Below are 18,412 nucleotides of genomic sequence, written 5' to 3' on the forward strand. Positions count from 1 at the left end.
TATGAAATGAACTTTAGAAACATATCTAAAGCCCATTTATAACATAACAAAAAGTCTTTTAATTTTTTTTAAATTACAAAATTGCCATTGATGTCTTAAACAAACCAAACTCCAAAAAAACCCAAAATACTCAATAGGGCATCAATGGCAATGAAAGCTGGCCCAATTAAATTACAAAAAATCCAACTCCAAAAAATAGTGTAGGGTTTAATAGTTTTGTGCTAATAATGGGTATATGACTAAATAACCTTGTTTTCATATATAATATATATATATTGTGGTCACCCACCGTTGGATATTAATCTAATGGTTCAAAAAAATTTCTTAACGGGAGTGTAAAAGTGAGTGAACCGTTGAATTTACATCCAACGATGAGTGACCACAAATCTCTTAGATCCCTGTAGTCCAAAAAATCAAAACTGTATATATATATATATAGAAATCGCCTTTTATATATAGAAAGAGTTTTAACGAGGCAACTTTATATATGTCGGCACCACCGTGTATTCTTGTTTTTATTAATAAAATTCATTGCTTTCTTTATAAAAAGAAAACAAGATTAAAAATATATTTTTTGGACCAGCAACTTTTGTTTTATTTTGAAGTTTAAATTTGGACTAAAATGGATAACGACGCGCATTATCATTTATGGCTATCTATTCCCAATAAGTAAAACAGAAAATAAATGAATTAATAATCATAGTGTTGATTATGATTATCATTTATTACAACAAATTTTCCCTCAAATTAATTAACACCAAAATTCAATACAAAAAACAAAAAGCAAAAAACTTAATGGCAAAACAAAAGAGTCAGTAGTTGGGTTTTGGTTTTGGAGTATGTCCGTGGGGTGACCTTGCAAGGCGAAGCCACTTCTCTTCCGATAATAGTTTTGCAAACCTGCACAGTTAATTACAACTTTCTATTATTACAGATTGCAAAAATTGAACACATAAATTTTGGAAATGAATATTTTGTTGGTTTTATTACCTTGTGAGAGCCTCTTCATTAGACTCATGTTTTGAAGGCTCTACCCTGCCAGTCTCCAAATTAACCCTGGAAACTGGTTTTTTCAACAAGCCTTCACCAACTATCAGAAGATCATCCAAATTCTTCTTATCGGCTATGTCCACAGAAGATACATGCCCGGTTAACGTGTCATCCTGCATTAATTTGGGTTAATAAGATAAATAATAATACGATTTGTAACACATTTACTGAGTACAGCTGATTCGAACTCATATAGTTTATTAAAGAGTAGCCAGTAACGTGATCAGTAAATGTGGTCCGAACAATGAGTGATGAATTGGATTAATTACCTGAATTCGAAGGTAATTATTTTCTGAGTGGAGGGCTTGGAAAACAACAGAAAGGTGATAATCGACCATATCAGCACTTGATTGACTGAAAACATCAATTATTGGGGTTCCACCACCGCTGGTTAACCAATCTAACAAGCCCCACTTGGCTGCAGAAAGTGCATGGTATTTGAACTCAGCTTTTGCTGAGCCTGTTCCTAATGATATCACTAGAAACCTTGCATAGTCCATGGGCTTTATAGGGAAAAAATCTGAGCTCCCCTTGATTATTGTCTTTGTCACTTCACCAATAGCAAGTAAAGTCTGAAATAAGAGCAAAAATATAATCAATTTACCCTAACATAGAGTTATTTGAAAACCAACTAGCTAGTGGTCGAGTGATATTTTTCTTTTATAAACTTTGTTAGAAGATGTGCAAAAATATGTACCGGATTATTTGCAGCCACACCACCATCGATGAGGTTAAATTCTCTTACATTCCCTTCTGGGTCCATGGTTTCAAAATAATGGGCTGGGAGATAAGTAGGTGCTGCTGAGGTTGCAATGCATATGTCTGAGAGTTTAGCATCGAAGCCTGGCTTATGTTTCACCTAACCCCCAAGAAAAGCACATAATGTAAACAGAGTAATTATCAAATAACAAACAGTAAAAGTCACATTAAACTGGTGATCAAGAAAATTAAGCCAGAAGTGATATGATGGGTTAAATTCAAAGTAAGGGGGCAACCTCATAGCTGGAAAAGATTGTTGGTTGGAGCTGCTTTATGTCAAATGTTGGAATGACAACGTTAGTTAATGTCTGGTGCAGTTTTTTGTCACCAAGTTTCTGCCCAACCAAGTCATGCAAATACTTCCCATCGTATTTTGGTCCTGCTAGAGCTTTGATAATCTTTGTAGTATAAGGAAATATTGGACAGCTGTTGTTTAAAAAATTAGTGCTTATATTAGAATCTATTTTAACAAAAACATGTTCTGTAATATTTAACAAAAATTTGGCATTTAACATGTAAACATTACTGTTTCTGGGGGAAGATTTTGGGGCAGTGAGTAAGGTAGAAGTCCTTAATATCTTTGGCAGCAAACACAGGGCGGTTGTTCTCGTCTGGGGTTGCAAGCATGGCAGTTACAAGGCCACCAGTGCTTGTTCCTGCAATCACATCGAAATAGTCAGCGATTCTTGCATCTTCACCATCCAGTTTCTGCAACATGATCAAACATTTTGAGTACTTATATGACACTAATATCTTAGAAACAATGTTATTTGACATGGAATTATCGATCGAAGACATTATATGTGAATGCATATGCAGAGGACATAAGGATTGAATAGTCTACCTGAAGCTCAGCTTCAAGGTAACCAAGGATGGTTCCAGGGATAAGCCCTCTTATTCCACCCCCATCGATGCTTAAAACGGTGATGAGGTTTCCATAGGTTGGGGCCTGCAAAGGTATACTCTTGCTTCTGTTCATGAGACTTGAGCTGCTGCTATATAAGAGAGAGAGAGAGAGAGAGAGAGAGAGAGAGAGTCTGAATTCTAGAAGAGGGTTTAGATAAATATATAGATAGAGTTCTTTGGTAAGTTACCCTTTGACAGAAGTACTACAGGGGTATTTATAGCCAAGTCATTGGATTATGCATACATGTACCCAAAAAAGTGTTAAGAAAAGTACAATGTCGATGGGTATGAATGTGATTCAAATTTTTTAATCCTTTGTAGTTTATTGGATATGGTTCAAGTTGGACAGCATGTAGACTGAGAATGGAAATGTTCATTTCTAGTCAAACATTAGCACCTTTCTACAGGAAAATGGTTAATTATGGTTCCTCTAATTGTAGAATTGTAGGTGAGACTTCATGAGACTTGTAGGTGACAATGTGAAGCCATCTTGGAGGCTAATTAACATGATGCTGGTTAGGCCAATCCCCACTGAGGACGGCCATGAATTTCCTACCCTTAAAGCACCTCTATCAAGCATGCAGCCAATACTTTAGCTTATTATAAATTTCAAGTTCTTCTGTGCGGCTACATACAATGAAGGGACATTATGATATTTAAGATTCCTTGTCAAAGGATTAAATCTTTACGTGTTAAGAGTTGATTCGTATAAGGCGGCAATGAACATTAGCAGTAAGATTAGAAAGGCAATCAGGAGGCCACAAGTTGCCAGTGTGATGGAAAATGGTCTTCCATTCAATTTTGCCTGCATTTGACTTCAATAGGATGATAAAGGGATGCTGCAAAATTTAATCAAGTTCTATCGTCATATGTTGTTCGTGGACTTTGATTTAGGGGGTAACATGTTGTCTTATTAGCAGTTGTACACTTTAACAGCACAGTCATCAATCATTGTACAATAAAATGCTACTGTCAATAAGGAAGAGGAAAACCTTTTGGTTTCTGTTTTACCATGTGGTACAAAGCTTAGTAAACGCTTCCCTTTGAATATAAATTGAATTTCTGTATAATTTACTGTCATTCATCTGTTCCCACTTTCCCCCATACAATACCTAAAGTTAGCTGCAAGTGAAAAGTGACTTATCCATTCTTTTTCTTAAATTTGCTGAAATCCTGATTCCAGATAATCCATTATTATTTGTTTAAATGGTAGTGGAAACCTTCCTAAAATTTATTACTTTAATTTAAGTCCTCAATTCCAAATAACATGTTCATTGTGGTAGAATTTTCAATGTTTTGTAAAGCATACGTGCACAAATACATACATCTAGTGTGTATATATTTGTATACTCACTTTACTGAGTTGGATTGTATAAAAGATTGAGGAGCAGATGATCACTATGACTATTTCTTCGGGGAGATTTAAAGGATGTAAAAATCACAAGATTACAGTCTGTTCATCAAACCAATGAGTCTGCAAAATTTCTCCAGCATTTAAGTTTGTAGTTTTCTGTTGTCTTTTAGCAAGTGTATATATATATATATATATACACTTTTTAGCATTATATTCCCTAAGTTGCTTGTTGCTATCTACTCTCCAGCCATATAATGAAGCAAAAAAGTGTAACAAGATGAAACTATGACATATCAGTGAAACTGCAAGAGGGTTTTCCCATTCAATGAAGAAAAACTGATAAAAGACTCCTCTTGATGTAAAGAGCAGCTGCAATAAAATGTATCAATTGATAAGACTGATGCCTCTCTTAAAACTAACTGATGTAACAAACTTTTAAGAACAGTTAATTAGTTTAGAGGCTGAGCTTGAGGATAAGCTTCAACTAGTACTCTGCTCCTCACGATACTGCTGTTTCTGTAATACTCTTTAATTAGTACTGGTGGTGATATCATATTTAGACAAAAAAAAAAAAAAACAAGGAGAACGCACCAGACGACGCATGAAATTATAGAATTCAGTCCATGCATTTATGTTGATCTAATTCAGTGAAAGCCATCCCTAGTCCATGTTCAATGTTTGACGATTACAATTCTGTCCACCGTTCTGTCTTTAAGTGATGAAGCAATTGAATTGGTATGTTTGATACTAATGCTTAAATCTTCAACCTTTTGGCTGTGCTCAAGGAGATAATTATTACACTTAAAACCAGTTCAAAGCCCGGTACCGCCCATGTGAAATTGTATTGTTTAAGTTTATCAATGAATTCTATATGCCTTAGAGGCCAAGATAGATGGTGGCCTTCATTTTCACAAACTTTACCTGCACCCTTTTTGTCCGTGGACTTGTTGGTAAGAGTCACATTCCAACTTGACTAATACAAAATTACACTTAACCTCTGGACTTAACTTTTCCAATAATAGTGATATATGTCTATTTTCTGTGCTAATAATGCAACATTTCCCTCTATACAGAGAAAAGCTCCTAAAACTTTTTATCTTATAAGAAAAACCAAGCAGCAACAAAATGCCAAACACGAAAATTCAGCTCTTAAAGCTAACATCACTATCTCTAATCCAAAGAGTTGGTGATATGTGCATAGCCATTTTGTCGAAAGGTCACAATAACACGTGCATAGTTTTCTTTTCTGCAAAAAAGGTTAAATTTAATTGGTTTATACTAAATACAGTTTAATAATAATTTAATCATAAACAGAGTTGCTGATAATATATAAAATTTGGCCACGTGCATAGTTCTTGCTTGCAAATTGCAATTCTTAAATTTCATTGATAGAGAAGAATGAGTACAACTGTTACATTGATATCCCAACCCACCTGGGATTTATTCAGATACCTCAAAAATTACAATTTTAATTTACTACTTGAACAATAATAAATGAAAGAATTCATCACGAGCTGTGAACATAATATGTGTATGATCGATCAGTTGGGTTTTGGAGTATGTCCCTGGGGAGACCTTGCAAGACGAAGCCACTTCTCTTCGGAGAGTAGTTTTGCAAACCTGCAAGTAAGTTACAGATTTTAATTTTTGGATGAATTACTAGAGAAAAATATTAGCACATAGATTATGGAATAATAATAATATTGGCAGTTAATATATGAGGCATACCTTGTAAGAGCCTCTTCATTAGTTTCATGATTACAAGCCTCAAATTTGCCTGTCTCCAAATTAACCCTGGAAACTGGCTGTTTCAATAGGCCTTCACCGACTTTCACAAGACTGTCCAAATTCTTCTCTGTTGCTACATCCACAGAAGCTACATCCCCTTGTAGCTTGTCATCCTGCGGGTATTTTTTTTTTAAATGTGCCTGTGTTAATATATTTGTTTTTGCATGTTATTAATCAAATTGAGAGAATTGATTAAAATAAGTATACCTGAATTCGAAGGTAGTTTTTCTCGGAGTGAAGGGCTTGGAAAACCACAGAAAGGTTAAGATCAACCATATCTGCGCTACTGTAGCTGAAAACATTAATGATTGGGGTGGAACCACCGCTGGTTAACCAATTCAACATGCCCCATTTAGCTGCATCATGTGCATTGTACTTCACCTCATCTTTTGGTGAGCCAGTTCCTAATGATATCACCAGAAATCGGCCGTAGTCCATAGGTTTTATAGGGAAGAAGTCGGAGCTCCCCTTGATTATTGCCTTTGTCACTTCACCAATAGCAAGCAAAGTCTGAAACAAGGACACATCTTGAAGTTATTTTTCTGAACCGGATTTTTTTTAAAAAAGAATTTAACATTTAATATTCAATATTCAATATTCGGTTGTTTTATATTATGTACCGGATTATTTGCAGCCACTCCACCATCGATAAGGTTAAATTCTTTAACGTTTCCTTCACCGTCCTTGGTTTCGAAATAATGAGCTGGAAGATAAGTTGGTGCTGCTGAGGTTCCAATGCATATGTCGGAGAGTAAGGCATCAAAGCATGGCTTATGGTTCACCTGAAAAACCACATATATATGATAAGTCAATGTTTGCTGGAAAAGATGAACTTGAGGAAGAAAGAAGTGAATAGCAGAAGGTGAACCTCAAAGCTGGAAAAAATTGTTGGCTGGAGATTCCTTATGTCAAATGTAGGAATCACAACGTTAGTCAATGTTTGGTGCAGTTTTTTGTCACCCAGTTTTTGCCTCACCAGGCTATGTAGATACTTCCCGTTGTATTTTGGTCCTGTTAGAGCTTTGATAATCTTTGTAACATGAGGAAACAACGGACACCTGTTGTTTAAAACATTAAGCTTGTATTTAGTTTACTATATATATATACATAGAAAGTATTTACATCCAAAAATGTAGCAATCTGCAAATTAAAGTTATGTAATTAAACATTACGTATTCTGGGGGAAGATTTTAGGGCACTCATTAAGGTAGAATTCCTTAATATCATTGGCAGCGAACAGAGGACGGTTGTTCTCATCCGGGGCTGTGAGCATGGCAGTCACAAGACCACCTGTACTTGTTCCTGCAATCACATCAAAATAATCTGCCAGTCTTGCATCCTCACCATCCAGCTTCTACAACATGATCAATAACATTAGTATCCTTTAGCAACAGTTTAGCTGTGGTAAAAAGTTAGAGAGTATTTATAAGACAGATTTTGGACATGTGAATATCCTATACATGTATATGTGCATGCATGCACATGCCAAGGAGAAGAAGATAAATATTTATGTATACGAGCTTTTAAAGCTTTGAGCATCCAACCCAAAATTAATTGGTAACGGTCGATGGAGAAGTCTTGCATTTTATGTAGTGTGATGCAGACTTGGAATAAAAAACATGAGGTTAATTATGTATCCCCAAAAACTATAGCAGTGCCGGATGCATACTTCGCAAATGAATCTATACATTGTGAAATAGAAGTCATAAACCATGTATACTCCCACACAAAGATAACCTAAGTAAAATTCTTATTCTACCTGAAGCTCGGATTCTAGGAAAGCAAGGATAGTTCCTGGGATAAGCCCTCTTATTCCACCCCCGTCAATGCTTAGAACAGTGATTAGGTTTCCATAAGTTGGAGGCTGCAGGGGTATACTTTTGGTTCTTTCCATGAGAGACTTGAGAGTTTGAGTTCTTGCTATATAGAGATAGAGAGAGCTAGAGAGAAAGAGAGTCTGAAGTTAATTAGGAGAGGGATTTAGACAATAGCTTGCTAGAGTTCTTTGGTGAGTTCTCCTTTGAGAGAAGTAGAGGTATTTATAGATTCCTATTGCACGCACATTTTCCAGGATTCAACCAAGTCAATGGATTATGCCCCCCAAAAAAGTGATTGAATAAAGCACAATGTCAAAGGATGAATGTGATTCAAAGTTTTGACCCGGTTGGTATGTTTTCTGGATATGGCTCAAGTTGGAGGGCATGTTTTCTAAGCAAGGAAATGACATATAATTATTAAAATTATCATGTACAGTCCAACAGTGCCCTGCTTCTGCAGCAAACATGTTCATTGCTCCTCAAGCTATGCCATGGACAAGACAAATGTGTGAGAATTAATTCTAGAATTGTAGGTGAGACCTCGTGAGACTTGTAGGTGAGAATGATTAGGTGAAACAATTGAGGTTAGCAAATGCACAGGAAACAGCTTGTTAGGTCAAACCCTGCATTGCTCATGAACTGCCTAACCTCTAAAGTAACCTCTATCAAGCAACTAGTCCTGCTTTTGATTATAATTAATTAATATCAGGTTCTTTTGTACTAGTGCTGCATTCAAGGATTAGCAGAAATTTAAATTATATAACGCGTTGCAAATGCTTTGATTCGTAAAAGGCGGCAATGATCAACGATATGATAGCAGGAATTTTATTGTATCTGTTTACGACGTGCGATTAAAAAAAGATGGAATGGAGAATGATTCTCATTTCAGTCGATTTTATTCAATTTACGGATTCCAAGAAGGTCAATTAGGATAACAAATCCTAAGTACTTGCACAAAATCAAAAATTGAATGCTCTACCTATCACACCCCGGGATCGGCTCGGCCGTAGCACGATATTGTCCGCTTTGGGCCCTCCCTCTCTGCCCTCACGGTTTTGTTTCTGAGAACTCACGAGCAACTTCTCAGTCGGTCACCCATCCTAGGATTGCTCTAGTCCCAACTCGATTAACTTCGGAGTTCCCATGACTCTGAAGCCAGTGAGCTCCCAAAAGGCCTCGTGCTAGATGGAAGTGGGCATGTACATATAAGGCACATCACCCCCTTTCCGTTGGTCGATGTGGGATGTTACACTACCATTCAATTAAACTATGTCTGCACATAACTTCAACATGCATGATGATAAGAGATGTATGGTACACTGCATCAAGCAAATGCTCATAATTTTAATCATATAATTCTATGGCGGTAGTTTTTCCTGTACCTTGATTAGGGTGGACATTATGTTTTAGTACCTGTCTTACACTCAACCACACAATAATAATTGCGGACAACATCAGGACATCATCTCCAATTACACAGTATTCTGTAAATAGAGAAAAGAAAAACATTTTGCTTCATTTTCTGAATTTTTCACTGCACTAAACAGATTTTCCCTAGATATAAATTGGGATTTTTGTATGTTTTCATTTCTTCCCACCTCCCTTTACTTATAATTTTAAATGAGCATGGTTTTTGTAAGCAAACTAACTCAGAGAGCTGAGGTAACCATCATGACAGCAGGACGTCAGCATTGAAGAACAGACTCTCTACAGAAGCCTATGCTTCCAGAGGTTAGCTGAAGCTAATCCTCCAGCTCAGCTCCTAATCTCAATTAAGAATTAACTCCATTTCTAATCTTATCCAGAAGTGATGTAATCCTTCTTCTGCTCCTGATCAATTGTATTGAAAAACTGTTACCTACGTAATGAAGAATTCTTTTCTGCATTAAGTCTCATTCAAGTTTTTGTACTTTTCATCGGATTTTCCCCATATGAAAACAGCTCAAATCTTAATTACGTTCCCTGAGGCGACCTGAAGATATAAGAATGATATGCCTATAATTTGAAGATCAATCTACACTGAAAGTGAATTTTCCATTGTCTTTCTTAGAGCTTATACACACCAGTTAGTTTGATGTCCAGACTTTCACCATGCATCATGACTGAGTTGAGAGAAAATAACTCAGAAATGCAAAATTTCATAAGAATCTGCAACAGACTTTTTATTCTCCAGCTTGATGTCATGTTTAGGAAACTTGTGTACCGCACAGCTGTAATCGAAGGATCGAAGTCAGAAGTCAATTCTGCAGAACTGTATTATAAGCATTTCCAGGCCAATATGCTAAATGTTCGACAATTAGTTTTGTTGATTAAAAAACCTTATTCTTTTTCCTTTTTGTTCAAGTGATAAAGCAATCGAACTAGCAGCCCCTGCTGAGGCTCTTGATCACATCACAAGTTGGTGACATATTCCATTGCGTTCATGCGATACTAAAAATCACAACTTCAACTTTTAGCTTTTACATTCTTCTGATTTTGAGAAATAAAATACTACTAAAAAATAGTATTGATTGAAGTTAACTCTTGCTTAAATGGCAGCCATAGAAGAAAATCATTAAAGGACCAGTCTTCATTAACTTGAACTGCAAGTTGTATTCAAAAGTAGAATTTCCAACAAGGTCCGTACAACCCACGAAAGTAGAAAATGTTAAACGTGCAGGAGATTGACTATATAAAACGATTATCAACAGAATTGTAAAATTTATTTAATTACTTTTATTCTGGCCAGATATGAGAAAACAAAGTTTCAACCACCCAGGAATGTTACTAATTATAACATACAGAATCCAAAACCTTTACCCTATGAAAGTTCCCCTGGCATACAAAATGATTAAATACTTTTAGAGGGATGACTTCAAATTTGGACAAATTCTATCTGGATACAACCTACAAGTCTCAAGCAGACTTTATTGCTTCAACAAAGGAAGAGAAAAAAAACACTGAAAATCTCAAACTGCGTCACAAATATTTGGCACGGGGTTCTAAGATGATGAGGCTTGATCACGAAGGTGCTTCTCTTGAGAGAGCAGCTTTGCAAACCTGCATACGGGTTAAAGAAAAACTGTTCTGTGTTATTATGTGACAGAAGCCATAAGAAGGGTTTAATTGACAAGCTAAGCTAGAATATATAATTTCACACCTTGTAAGAGCCTGTTCATTGGTCTCACATTTCGACGGTCCAAAACTACCCGTCTCTAAATTCACATTTGACACCGGTTTCTTCAGCAACTCTTCTCCAATCTTTGCAAGATTTTCCAGATTCTCCTTCGTGGAATTATCAACAGAGGACACTGTCCCTTTCAATGTATCATCCTGCAATTTAACCAAGACTAAATGTACTTAGTTTTCAGCAATTTCATTTTCCAGATGGACTACATAACAACATACATATAATAAAATTAAGGCACCAAATGGTTATGAGACCGATCGAGCAATGTTGACGAATACCTGAATTCGAAGGTAATTTTTTTCGGATTCCAGGCTTTTGAAAACCACAGACATATGAAAGTCTACTAAATCTGCACTTGCTTGAGTGAAGGCATCAACTAATGGGGTAGAATGGTCACTTACTAACCAACCAAACACTCCCCATCTGGATGCTTCATTTGCAGTGTACTTCTCTTCAACTTTAGGAGAACCTGTTCCCAGTGATAGTACCAGTAGTCTACCATAATGATCAGCTGCTTTTATAGAATTGAAATCTGGGTTTTTCCTGTGAATCTCTTTTGTCACTTCTCCAATAGCAATTAAAGTCTGGGTGTTGATCACAATAATTGAACACAGCATTACTATAGTTGTAGGACCAAAAAAATAAACACCCAAAAAGGAAAAAGATTGTTTAGTATAGGGTATCAATTTGCTACACTATCCATGTTGTGCCGATATTTTGTTGATGCTTAATCAATATTCGATAACGTATCAGATAGTGTAGATTATGATACCCGTTACCAAACCCAACACGATCATCAAATTTATATTCACCGGATTGTTAGCAGCTACACCACCATCAACAAGATTGAAATTTTCCACCTTTCCTGCAGAGTCTTTGGTTTCAAAATAGTGGGCAGGAAAATAAGTTGGGGCAGCGGAAGTTCCAATACCTATATCTGACAGTAAGGCATTGAGGTGTGGCTTGCTCTTCACCTAAAACCAAGTACTAATTAAGTACAATATATATTGCCCTTAATTTTGAGAAATTTCAGACATAAAAAATTTGTTTGATCAACCTCAAAGCTGGAGAAGATGGTGGGCTGGAGTCGCTTGATGTCAAAAGTTGGGATTACAACGTTGGTCAATGTTTGTTGACATCTTGTGTTTCCCAGTTTTTGCTTAAGGAGATTATGGAGATACTTGCCATCGTACCTTGGTCCAAGCACTGCTTTGATCATTTTGGCAAGTGGCCAACTGTTGCTTATGCAGAACATAAGAGTATGTAAGACAATAATCAACACTATTTCGGATATAAATGATAGTAAATTAACACATTTTTCTGAATGCCGATGCTATATTTGTGATACTCCAAGCACCACATTCGTCATTAGTGTCTGCATAATATGTGATTTAAAGATCCAATTATCAATTGTTAGTTAATTTGTTAACTAGTTGCTTGGGCTCATGTTGTTACATATGATAATACGACCCAGTCCGTTTGTTCTATACATACAGGCTTGGGCTTTTGGGATAGTGTTCATGAGCTGAACATGGTATTGGTGCTATGAACATCAGGATTCGAATTCGGGTACAAAAGGGTAAGTACAATCAGCTGGTATAACCCACATCATGCATCGATCAAAAGCTGAATTATATTATGATTAAAGTGTGTGATTATAAATGACAAAGAACTAAAAAAAGATTTGTTAAGTCAATTATATATTACCTCCCTTGAGGAAAAATTTTAGGGCCGTTATCAAAATAGAAGGACTTTATATCTTTGGCAGCATACATAGGGCGATTGTTGTCATTGGGTGCAGTTAGCATGATGGTCAACAGACCACCTGTGCTGGTCCCTGCAACTACATCGAAGTAATCTGCAACTCTTGCTTCCTCACCATCTAGCTTCTGCACGCATGGACACCATGAAAATTTAACGAAAATTGCATCTTAAATTCTCAAGTAAAAATTGATCTCTAATTAATTACTGTAATTTTAACATTATATATATATATATATATATATAAGCATGAGTGTACGAGAATTGTATAACCTGTAACTCGGACTCTAAGAAGGCAACTATAATTCCTGGAATAATTCCTCTAATTCCACCTCCATCAATGCTGAGAACTGTAATGAACTTTCCATGAGTAGGAGCTTTTAGGGTTCCTAACTTTGTTCTTTCCACCTCCATTGGTTTTTAATGCGCAAGAACTATGGAAATATATTAAATAATTGTTAATTGTTGAGACATTCTATCTGTATATATATTACTCCATGGAAAAGAGGAACCGACAATCTGGATTAGTCCCTCTGGATTAGTGGGACTAATCATTCTAAATATGACCTATATGAATAGTGGGTTCTAGCTTGGACATGAAATGTGAACAAATGATGCGTGCACAATTGGAAATATTGCGCCATTGACGATAACAACTCTAGAGTGCCATTTCCTCAAGTGGTGAGTGCTCTTCGTTTGGCAGAGAAAAGATGGCAACTTTTGGCACCACCCCATGCAAGAATTGTAGGTGAAACCATGAGAATTGTAGGTAAGAAAAATTTGGTGATCACACATGAGCATTTGCTCATGTAATCTGGATTTCGGTACCTAGCTAAAGTGATTGGCAGTGTGGGGGTTTTGATCATTGTTTGAAACCTAGATTTTCAGACAAGTAGTGTGTGGCATCTCCAAAAATTAATGATGATGAGCATTTTAATTTTCCTTTTGAAACTTAATTAGGTTTATTTGTTCTCCTCCAAATGAGAATAAGTGATGATGATAAATAAGTCCATGTAGCTTGAGCAATGGCCGACCTAGGAATATTTACGGGGGTGAGCTTCTTCTTTTTTTTTTTTTTTTTTTTTTGTTGAGATCAATTATAAACCCTATTTTTAAACAAATATAAATATCAAAAGCAATATTTCCTTCATATTAATGAAAGTGGTATACTTTTTGACCAGTATATTTCCTTCAAATTAAAAACTATTTTCAGAATTCATTAAACATTATTTGAGCAAGCAGAGTGGTTTGGGTCAGTGAAGTGGTTTAGGCAAAGAACAATTTGAAGCTCGAGGACTTTGGTTCAACGGAGTGGTTTAGTTAAGGAGAGTCCATATTTCAATATTTCCAAAAGAAGCAACATCAATAAATATAAACATTATTTGAGCCAAATTAAAAGCTAAATAAACCAAAGAGGGGAGAGAGAAAAAAATTTAGTAATTGAAGTATTAAAGTATTTGGCTGTAGATATGGGCTGCTTTCTAGAAAATGATGGGCTATTATTTAATTTTTCTGAATAGAGCTTACACAACTAAACCTAATTTGTCTCTCTCCAAAATCAACACTAGGCACTAGGTTAGACTAGCCCACTCTAACCCAAGTATGAATCCGCCCTTGAGCTTGAGGGAAGTAATTTAGTCCATATGCGTGCTTTTAGTTGTTGTGATTTTACCCACATGTAGTTCACTAATTGTTGCAATTCATACACAATGACTTAATTTTGTCAAATTTTATTTACACAATTAGCTCACGAGTGACATATGTGAGGATAAATTGCAGTACTTCTTGAGTGTAAAAACACCAAAACATGCCTTTCACATTCAAATTTTCATGAAAAATATGGCAAAGTGCATTAGTAAAATAAATAGGGTTAAATCATGACAAACTAAATTGACCAAAATGAAAGTTGACTTCATAATATTTGAGAATGTTTCTTATTTTCTGAACTTTTGAAGAGTTTTTCTTTTGGAGATAAGATTGCATGCCACCGTGTACGGTTAGCTAATCGCCAAGAATAAAATATAAATGATGAATGAAACGTCCAGAAAATGAGTATTAATTTATAGGTTTTTTGTGGCACTTGGAATTTGGATTATGTGTTGTTGTAACTTGTATATCTCGTACATTTTAGAACCAGTTCAAGCTTCAAAACCCTCATGGGATTTTACATAAACTTTCTGTTTCTGTCATGCCGCCATATTTTACCACTTAATAATATTTAACTCCAGAAAAAGCACCGATCAAGCGAAGAGATTAATTCATGACGAAATGATCATCCTCCTTCAGCTTGATGAAGAAGACAATGCCACATCATCCTTGCCCTAGATTGTTCTGGGTTATACTCCTGAAGTAGTCTTTAAACCTTCTTTTCTTTATTAATTATTCGAAAAACTTCTAAAAATATGTGAACAATTTTGTTTCGATAACTTTGTGTTGAGTTAATTGGACCAAGATTACTGCGCTGGAACTACCATGCACAGGACTTTGACTAAGAAAATTCCCATCCCAAGTCCAAACCCTTTATCATTCAACACAAGGTAAATTTATCATTTGTAGACTCTTACCATCTTACAACTCCTTTTTTTTTTTTCTAACTTTTTATTATACAAACAATAATGGGGAGGGAAGATTTTTTGACCAAAAAAAAAAAATTAACTGGTAGCAAAGATTCGAATACAGGACATTGGTGTGTGTGGATAACTATTCTTAACGACTTGAATTACAAACTCTTTATTCCTTCATTTATATACTTTAAACGATTAAGGATGGTGTAGAGATAATAACAATAATAACAAAATAAAATGTTTTTATTGATGTTCCCACAACCAAAAGAATTTGAAAGAAAGAATGTATATGTATACATCTATCCACATTGATATCCCACCTGGGATTTATTCAAACACACACAATATTAAAAGAAGGGAGATCAAGGTATGATGGGATCATTTTGCCCCCATACACCTGACCTTACAACAATTTACAATTTTCCAAACGATTCTAAATGAAAGAATCAATAGTTGTTTTGTATATGTATATATATCAGTGGGAGCTTGAAGCAAGCCCATTATTCAACGTTTCTTGGCGAAGACGCTTCTCCTCAGAGAGTAGTTTTGCAACCCTGCAAATTATAATTAAGTTAAAGTTAAACCTTTCCATTAATTAATTATTATGTCTATATACATTATGCATGTGGATTTATATAAGTGTGTGATATATATATATATACCTTCTAAGAGCCTCTTCATTCGTCTCACGATCAGAAGCCTCAAACCTGCCACTGTCCAAATTAACCCTGGAAACTCGTTCTTTCAATAGGCCTTCTCCAACTGTGACAAGACGGGACAAGTTCTTCTTTGTGGCTACATCCACAGAAGACACCGTCCCACGAAGCGTGTCATCCTGCGTACACATACAAGTCAATATAAATATGTAACCCTAATCTAATTATCATAAGAAATTAGATTACCATCCTTAAATAAGATGTTTTTCTTTTTCATTAAATAGTACCTGAATTCGAAGATAGTAATCCTCTGAGTGGAGGGCTTGGAAAACTCCAGAAAGGTGAAGATCAACCATATCGGCACTTGCTTGACTGAACACGTTGATGATTGGGGTGGTGCCACCGCTGGTTAACCAGTTCAAGAGGCCCCATTTGGCTGCAGTATGTGAATTGTATTTCAGTTCAGCTTTTGATGTGCCAGTTCCTAATGATATCACCAGAAATCGTCCATAGTCCACTGGTTTCACAGGAAAGAAGTCCGGATTCGCCTTCTTTATTTCGTTTGTTACTTCACAAATAGCAAGTAAAGTCTGCGAGGGCAGGCAAACGTGTTTAACATCAAGTTTACTGGATATATATAGTAAAATATTCTCTTTCCCTACTATTTAATTACTCGTTTGTATATGTTGCGTTGTTAGACTACAAATCTGAACTTCACATTCAAAATGGTTCAAATTAACAGTCTGATAGCACGAGAAGATAATATATACTATTAGTACATTAATATTAGTATTAATGGATCATTTATTTATAATACGTACTGGATTATTTGCAGCCACGCCACCATCTATGAGGTTAAATTCTCTAGTTTGTCCAAATTCGTCCTTGGTTTCAAAATAGTGAGCTGGAAGAAAAGTTGGTGCTGCTGAGGTTCCAATGCATACGTCAGAGAGCAAGGCATTGTAGCTTGGCTTATGCCTTACCTGGTCAACCAAATAGAGCACATGTTAGATTATTATATAGGTAATTTTCTTAATTATTTATAATTAGACATGATGAAGAAGTGATGAAGTACCCTAAAGCTGGAGAAGACAGTGGGCTGGAGATTCTTGATGTCAAATGTGGGAATGACAACATTAGTCAATGTTTGGTCCATCTTTGTGTCGCCCAGTTTTTGCCTAATCAAGCCATGTAGATACTTGCCATCGTATTTTGGTCCTCCCAGAGCTTTGATGATCTTTCTAGTATAACGAAACAAAGGAAACCTGTCGTCCAGAACATTGAAGCAAAAGTTATTTATACTGTGAAAAATATATATCCACATATTTATTAATTATGGATTAGTACGTACTTCTTTTGGGGGAAGATTTTAGGGCAGTGATTCATGTAAAAGTCGCTAATATCTTTGGCAGAAAACAGTGGGCGGTCATTCTCATTTGGGGTTGTGAGCATGGCCGTCACAAGACCACCTGTGCTTGTTCCTGCAACCACATCAAAGTAGTCGGCGATTCTTGCATCCTCACCGTCCAGCTTCTGCAAAACATAAAAAACATTAATATAAATACCTGAAGGAAAAGAGATTTGAGTTTTAGACATCTTCGAACAAACTGAAGAGAAGTGACACTAAACCTGAAAAAATGAAGAATAATATAATACCTGAAGTTCGGATTCGAGGAAAGAGAGGATGGTTGCGGGGATAAGCCCTCTTATGCCGCCGCCATCGATGCTGAGAATTGTGATCATCTTTCCATATCTTGGGGGAACTACGATACTGTCGGTTCTTTCCATGAGATGAGAGAGAGAGAGAGAGAGAAAGAGAGGTTTCTGATGGATGAAGTTTGTAAGCTAATGAGAAGACTTAAGAGAACAAATCAAAGAATAGGTAGTTGTTGGGTTGGTTCTGAGTTCCCCTTTTGGAGATTTAGTGTTGCTATTTATAGCCTCTAATACTTAACTTGCTGGTGCATAATTACGCATCTTCCAGGAAACAACAGAAGTCCATAACGTTGAAGATGAATCGATGATGATCCGTCAGCTCAGCTAATCAACCGTGTTAATCATAATTAATTTAGTTCTAATCAGACTTTGTATATAGGCATGTGTAACACAAGAAAATTCAGCTCCTGTATCCTTGAGGCTCTTGCGTATTATGAAGAGTTCTTTCTGCATGAGATATTGACTTGGGTAGAGATTTGGGACCATTAAATTAATATAACAACGGATAAACATGAAACTGAAGCGAAATTCAACAAATGACTTTAATTAAAAAATTATAGAATATTGTGATTTCCAATTATCGGCAGGGAAAATAATCATTGAATCGTGCCGCCTTTTTTTATTCATTCAACAACACAAACAAAAAGATAGAAATACAAATCTCTTGAGTATTCTTTTCGTCAACCAATTGGTCATATATATGCCAAAAGCCAATTCAACAATCCGCTTGACCCATTGATCGCCATGTCACAACTTCTTCTTACACATGATCCACAACAGAACTTGTCCAATTTTAATATGACTTGGTCGATCAAGCTTACTTGAACCGCAAAGGGTTTGATACATCACAAACTATTCTTCTGCCAGTAAAT

At 35.9% G+C, this 18,412-nt stretch overlaps 4 protein-coding genes across 6 annotated transcripts; all 4 read right to left on the reverse strand.

Moving 5' to 3' along the window:
* Positions 626-17,723, reverse strand: LOC18793531 (patatin-like protein 2). Of its 3 annotated transcripts, XM_020554701.1 has the most exons (8): positions 17,618-17,723; positions 2,654-2,844; positions 2,336-2,517; positions 2,046-2,235; positions 1,748-1,909; positions 1,320-1,622; positions 991-1,163; positions 626-900 (listed from the first exon to the last, which is right to left on the reverse strand). In XM_020554701.1, the coding sequence occupies exons 2-8, from the start codon at positions 2,786-2,788 to the stop codon at positions 813-815; spliced, it is 1,233 nt and encodes a 410-aa protein (XP_020410290.1). In that variant the 5' UTR covers positions 2,789-2,844; positions 17,618-17,723; the 3' UTR covers positions 626-812. The 3 variants fall into 3 exon arrangements, with proteins under 3 accessions (XP_020410290.1, XP_007222710.1, XP_020410291.1); XM_007222648.2 differs by lacking the exon at positions 17,618-17,723 and having other exon boundaries at positions 2,654-2,897; XM_020554702.1 differs by lacking the exon at positions 17,618-17,723 and having other exon boundaries at positions 2,336-2,465; positions 2,654-2,746.
* Positions 5,434-7,849, reverse strand: LOC18789191 (patatin-like protein 2). The gene is made up of 7 exons (XM_007226593.2): positions 7,617-7,849; positions 7,030-7,211; positions 6,726-6,915; positions 6,478-6,639; positions 6,065-6,367; positions 5,798-5,970; positions 5,434-5,689 (listed from the first exon to the last, which is right to left on the reverse strand). The coding sequence occupies exons 1-7, from the start codon at positions 7,749-7,751 to the stop codon at positions 5,611-5,613; spliced, it is 1,224 nt and encodes a 407-aa protein (XP_007226655.1). The 5' UTR covers positions 7,752-7,849; the 3' UTR covers positions 5,434-5,610.
* LOC18793002 (patatin-like protein 2) lies at positions 10,355-13,045 on the reverse strand. Its single transcript, XM_007224472.2, has 7 exons — positions 12,878-13,045; positions 12,551-12,732; positions 11,901-12,078; positions 11,656-11,817; positions 11,122-11,427; positions 10,814-10,986; positions 10,355-10,713 (listed from the first exon to the last, which is right to left on the reverse strand). The coding sequence occupies exons 1-7, from the start codon at positions 13,016-13,018 to the stop codon at positions 10,656-10,658; spliced, it is 1,200 nt and encodes a 399-aa protein (XP_007224534.1). The 5' UTR covers positions 13,019-13,045; the 3' UTR covers positions 10,355-10,655.
* LOC18790943 (patatin-like protein 2) lies at positions 15,390-17,629 on the reverse strand. Its single transcript, XM_020554703.1, has 7 exons — positions 17,481-17,629; positions 17,176-17,357; positions 16,900-17,089; positions 16,646-16,807; positions 16,112-16,414; positions 15,831-16,003; positions 15,390-15,722 (listed from the first exon to the last, which is right to left on the reverse strand). The coding sequence occupies exons 1-7, from the start codon at positions 17,610-17,612 to the stop codon at positions 15,644-15,646; spliced, it is 1,221 nt and encodes a 406-aa protein (XP_020410292.1). The 5' UTR covers positions 17,613-17,629; the 3' UTR covers positions 15,390-15,643.

This window comes from Prunus persica, chromosome G1 (genome assembly GCF_000346465.2).
Source record: "Prunus persica cultivar Lovell chromosome G1, Prunus_persica_NCBIv2, whole genome shotgun sequence".
Lineage (NCBI taxonomy): Eukaryota > Viridiplantae > Streptophyta > Magnoliopsida > Rosales > Rosaceae > Prunus > Prunus persica.

Coding starts and splice junctions, on each gene's coding strand:
- LOC18793531 (XM_020554701.1), bottom strand. CDS start 2,788: ATGAACAGAAGCAAGAGTATACCTTTGCAGGCCCCAACCTATGGAAAC. Junction 1,910..2,045: donor CAATCTTTTCCAGCTATGAG/GTTGCCCCCTTA, acceptor CTTGGGGGTTAG/GTGAAACATAAGCCAGGCTT. Junction 1,623..1,747: donor GTGTGGCTGCAAATAATCCG/GTACATATTTTT, acceptor CTCTTATTTCAG/ACTTTACTTGCTATTGGTGA.
- LOC18793002 (XM_007224472.2), bottom strand. CDS start 13,018: ATGGAGGTGGAAAGAACAAAGTTAGGAACCCTAAAAGCTCCTACTCAT. Junction 12,733..12,877: donor TCTTAGAGTCCGAGTTACAG/GTTATACAATTC, acceptor CCATGCGTGCAG/AAGCTAGATGGTGAGGAAGC. Junction 10,714..10,813: donor AATGAACAGGCTCTTACAAG/GTGTGAAATTAT, acceptor ACCCGTATGCAG/GTTTGCAAAGCTGCTCTCTC.
- LOC18789191 (XM_007226593.2), bottom strand. CDS start 7,751: ATGGAAAGAACCAAAAGTATACCCCTGCAGCCTCCAACTTATGGAAAC. Junction 5,971..6,064: donor AAAACTACCTTCGAATTCAG/GTATACTTATTT, acceptor AAATACCCGCAG/GATGACAAGCTACAAGGGGA. Junction 5,690..5,797: donor AATGAAGAGGCTCTTACAAG/GTATGCCTCATA, acceptor ACTTACTTGCAG/GTTTGCAAAACTACTCTCCG.
- LOC18790943 (XM_020554703.1), bottom strand. CDS start 17,612: ATGGAAAGAACCGACAGTATCGTAGTTCCCCCAAGATATGGAAAGATG. Junction 16,808..16,899: donor CTGTCTTCTCCAGCTTTAGG/GTACTTCATCAC, acceptor TTGGTTGACCAG/GTAAGGCATAAGCCAAGCTA. Junction 16,004..16,111: donor ATTACTATCTTCGAATTCAG/GTACTATTTAAT, acceptor ATGTGTACGCAG/GATGACACGCTTCGTGGGAC.